Consider the following 4,108-nt stretch of genomic DNA (forward strand, 5'->3'; position numbering starts at 1 on the left):
GGAGGGGGGAGGCAGCGGGGGAGGCGGGGCTTCGGGGGGAGCAGGAGGAGGAGGGGGAGGAGCTTAGCGGGGAGGAGGCGTCGCTCTGGGACTCCAGCCTCCTCAGGCGCTCTGGAAGGAAGGAGACGGAGGTCAGGGCCAGGACGGAGGTTCTGGTTCCGGTCCGGTCCGGTCCGGTACTCACCTTTCAGGAACTCGTCCTGGAGCCGCCGGCTGGTGATGGAGAAGAACGGGGGCGGAGCTTCCTCTGAGGAAGAGGAGACGGGCGAGGAAGGGCCTCCCACAGACCTCATGGTGGCGCTGCAGACAGAGAAGAAGAAGAAGAAGGAAGGTCGGGTCAGAACCAGCCTGAACCGACCTGCTGGGTTCAGGTTAAAGGTCCAGTAGTAGAGCAGATCAGAACCATCAGAACCAGAGAGCAGGATTTTAAAACGGACAAAAACTTTTTGTTTTTATTACATGTTTGGTTCTGATCACCTGGTTCTGACCGGTTCTGATTAGAACCGGGTCGACCAATCAGATGAGGGATCGTTATTAGATGACTTCACTATTTTCAATGATCTCATTCATGACACCAAGCAAAAAGTCATTTTAAAAATATTCATGATCAGATTTAATAACCGGTTAATTTCTGGGCTTCATGTTAACCGGATGATCATCCAGAACCGGATCATCCAGAACCGGATCATCCAGAACCGGTTCTGAAGAGAAACACTAAATCAGGAAGGAAAACAGAGATGGAAACTAAATGCAGTAAATATTAATGAATTCCTCCTAACAGGAAGTTTGGTGTTCAGGTTCATTAGATATCAGGAGGAGGTTCTTCTACCATCGGATCAGAACCGACCAGAACCAACTGATCCAGACCAGAACACGAGTCCAACATAAAGTCTTCAGAAAATAAGGAGCTACATTAGATTTTATGAGTTTTTATCTTCATAATTAATCAAAAAACAGAGATAACTCCACTGATAGCAGAAGGTTAAAGTTCAAAAACCTGATTACTGGCAGAAAGTGAAATCGGATCAGAACCGCAGAGGAAACTGACCCGGAGTCATGAACAGAGACGGGGTGAAAGGGTAAAGGTCAGGAGGTCAAACTAACGAAGAGAGAATCAAATTAAAATCTCAGATTATCAGCAGGTCTGAACCCGATGAAGGACCGAGTCAGGACCGGTTCTGGTTCTGAATCCGTCTGGTAACCAACTGGTTATAACCAGAGTTTAGCTCTTAATAACTTGTATTTGACTGTTAATAACAGGAAACAGAGAAAGTTTACTTCCTGTTCTCCAGGTTTTCAGGGAAGCAACACCATAAAAAGATCATTTCATCAGTTTTTCTGTCAAGTTATTTCTAGAATCATTAAAAAATATCAAAACTGTACAGACGGTTCTGCTGTAGCTGAAATGAAACAATATGATTACTGAATACAAAGAGTCCATCTGTCCTCATGGTTCAAAGCAAACCTGAGAGGTTATGATTTATTATCCAACAGAAGAGGATGCACTGAATTAGGAATGCTGCGTCAGTAAACCCTTCCTCTTTAAGCTGCAGCTCTTTATTCAAATCCTGCATGTCAAGTTTACGTCCTGCAGCAGCAAAATCTGGGCCAGGATGCAGAGGAACACAGCAGCTAGATGGCCACAAAGTTCCAGCAGCTGCTAGCTGCTGTTCCTGTTAGCTAGCTGCTGTTCCTGTAGCTGCTGTTTTTGTTAGCTAGCTGCTGTTTCTGTTAGCTAGCTGCTGTTCCTGTTAGCTAGCTGCTGTTTCTGTTAGCTAGGCTAGCTGCTGTTCCTGTTATCTAGCTGCTGTTCCTGTTAGCTAGCTGCTGTTCCTGTTAGCTAGCTGCTGTTCCTGTTAGCTAGCTGCTGCTGGGGTGCTGTGGTGGCGCAGGGGCAAAGCACGACCCACACATGGAGGACTTAGTCCTCCTGCCGATGGTCGTAGGCTCGCCTAGCGACATTTGCTTCATGTCTCCCCCCTCTCTGATTGCCCTCCTTCCTGTCTGACTACTTTCAAATAAAGGCCACTAGAGCCAAAAAACCAAACCGCTAGCCACTGTTTCTGTTAGCTTAGCTGTTGCTCCTTCCACCTGGAAGCCATTAGTGCTATTTGCTTCTTGACACTAGAGCAGCTGGATCTGAGGTTCAGGCAGTTTCACTTCAGATCTGAAGTTCTCTAGAACCTGAACCCAGACCTGATGACAGGAGAACCTCAGTTCTGGAGGATAACCAGGTTCCAGGTTCTGGTTCTGGATGGTTCTTCTAGAAACCCAAAGAATTAAATCTGAGTTACGGCTCTGATCCACACCAAGAGAAGCCTGGTTAAACTGGTCAATCAGAAATTTTAGGGTTAAAGGTCACTGAGACAGAGGAGAAGTTCTGAAAGATGTTGGACCTGCAGACTGATCTGGGTCGGAACCAGTCCCACACCAGAGATCCAGAAACCTTTGACCTTCATGACCCGGTCCAGAACCAGAACCAGTCTCTGGGTTGCTGGTTCCACACCAGCCTAACGGGCCTACAGGTGAGCAACAACCAGAACCAGACTGGATCGGATCCGACCTCCAGTTAATCCCAGAGCATAACTGGAACCAGAACCAACCCAGTGCTCCCAGTTGGTACTCACTGACTGGTTGAGAGGCGGCGGCTCCTCACAGCGACGGCGTCCTGCAGCCGGAGAGGCGAGCGGCTGGAGAGAGACTGAGGTGTGTGTGAGGTGTGTGTGTGAGGTGTGTGAGCAGTGTGTGTGTGTGTGTGTGTGAGCAGTGTGTGTGTGAGGTGTGTGTGTGAGCAGTGTGTGTGTGTGAGCAGGTAAAGACCCAGACGAATCTAAAGTCCACTGTAATGATTGACCGGTGTTTATGGTGCGGTTGCCATGGTGACCAGAAAGACGGCAGGACGGCTGGACTTTGAGGACGCTGCGGAGACGTAAACACCTCAGGAGATCTGAACCTGGGAGATGACCTCTGACCTCTGAGTGGCTGGGGGTAAAGGTCAGAGGTCAGTCAGTAGCTGCGGCGCTGACAGGAAGTGCAGGTTTACAGACAGGATGTTTTATTTTGAAGGGTCAGAACTCAACAACATTTATTTCAGTTTCAGAACAAAATGAAATAAAAACATCCAGGAGATCCGGGTCAGTTCTGGTTCTGGTTCCTGCCAACTGGGCCAAACTCAGGTGTCCTCCTGTAGAACCTCAGGGTTCTGGTGGTTCTGATGGGTCTGGTTCTGTGGTGAAGGCAGAGACTGGTCCACACTGAGACGAACCATCAGAACCAACCAGGTTGTCCAGGTTCTGGAGCGTCCTGACCCAGAGAGCAGCGTCTCTGTCCTGCAGAAGCAGTCCAACATGTCCTCTGGTCCGGTCCGGTCCGGTCCAAAGCTTCCTCAGAGCGTCCACTTCAGACACCTGCAGAGACAGTGAACAGGTGAGCAGGACAGAGGACACCAGGTGTGCCTCTCTGCAGCGCCCCCTACCTGGTCTCCCTGTGTGTGAGCAGACACCTGCTGCTGCAGTAGCGCCCCCCGCAGGTGGTGCAGGTGTAGTGGGACGGGAAGCCGCAGACGCAGCAGAAGAGACGCGGCGGCAGGGAGGAGGGCGGGGCCGCCGCTGACAGGTAGTTAGGCTCCGCCCTCTCCGACAGGTTCTGCCAATCAGAGAGCAGCATGTAACCATCAGCCAATCAGAAAGCAGCATGTAACCATCAGCCAATCAGAAAGCAGCATGTAACCATCAGCCAATCAGAGAGCACCTACCTCCTCCTCCAGCAGGGTGGTGAAGTTTTTCCTGAAGCGCTGCTTGAAGTGATCGCCCCTCGTCTTCCTCCTCTTCTTCTCTGAGGACACAGAGACACTGAGCTGGACGGACAGGAGGACAGACAAGAGGACAGAGTGTCCATCAGGTGGACACTCACCTGGCTCCTCTGTCTCACTGAAGGCTGGGAGTCGGGCTGTGGGACCAGGGGGGGGCAGGGAGGACAGGGGGTCGTCCTGGAGACGGAGACAGGAAGAGAGAGTGAGGAAGAGCATAATCATCAGCATCTGGATCTGATCTGACCTCTGACCCCTCAGTTTGTCCTGATGATGATGTTACTGATCAGATCCCAGTCT

At 50.5% G+C, this 4,108-nt stretch overlaps 1 protein-coding gene across 1 annotated transcript in view; it reads right to left on the minus strand.

Annotated features, from left to right (window-relative positions):
• Window positions 1-2,780: 2,780 nt before the first annotated feature.
• znhit1 (zinc finger, HIT-type containing 1) overlaps window positions 2,781-4,108 on the minus strand; it is a 5,616-nt gene continuing 4,288 nt past the window's right edge. Inside the window, exons 3-6 of the mRNA XM_015050191.1 lie at window positions 3,913-3,988; window positions 3,755-3,834; window positions 3,476-3,645; window positions 2,781-3,407 (exon numbers count right to left, since the gene is read on the minus strand). Coding sequence (XP_014905677.1) covers window positions 3,386-3,407; window positions 3,476-3,645; window positions 3,755-3,834; window positions 3,913-3,988 — 348 coding nt within the window. The 3' untranslated portion in view covers window positions 2,781-3,385. The remainder of the gene's footprint in view (window positions 3,408-3,475; window positions 3,646-3,754; window positions 3,835-3,912; window positions 3,989-4,108) is intronic.

The sequence above is a fragment of the Poecilia latipinna genome, unplaced genomic scaffold (genome assembly GCF_001443285.1).
Source record: "Poecilia latipinna isolate Pla-1442-1.1 unplaced genomic scaffold, P_latipinna-1.0 Scaffold979, whole genome shotgun sequence".
Classification (NCBI taxonomy): domain Eukaryota; kingdom Metazoa; phylum Chordata; class Actinopteri; order Cyprinodontiformes; family Poeciliidae; genus Poecilia; species Poecilia latipinna.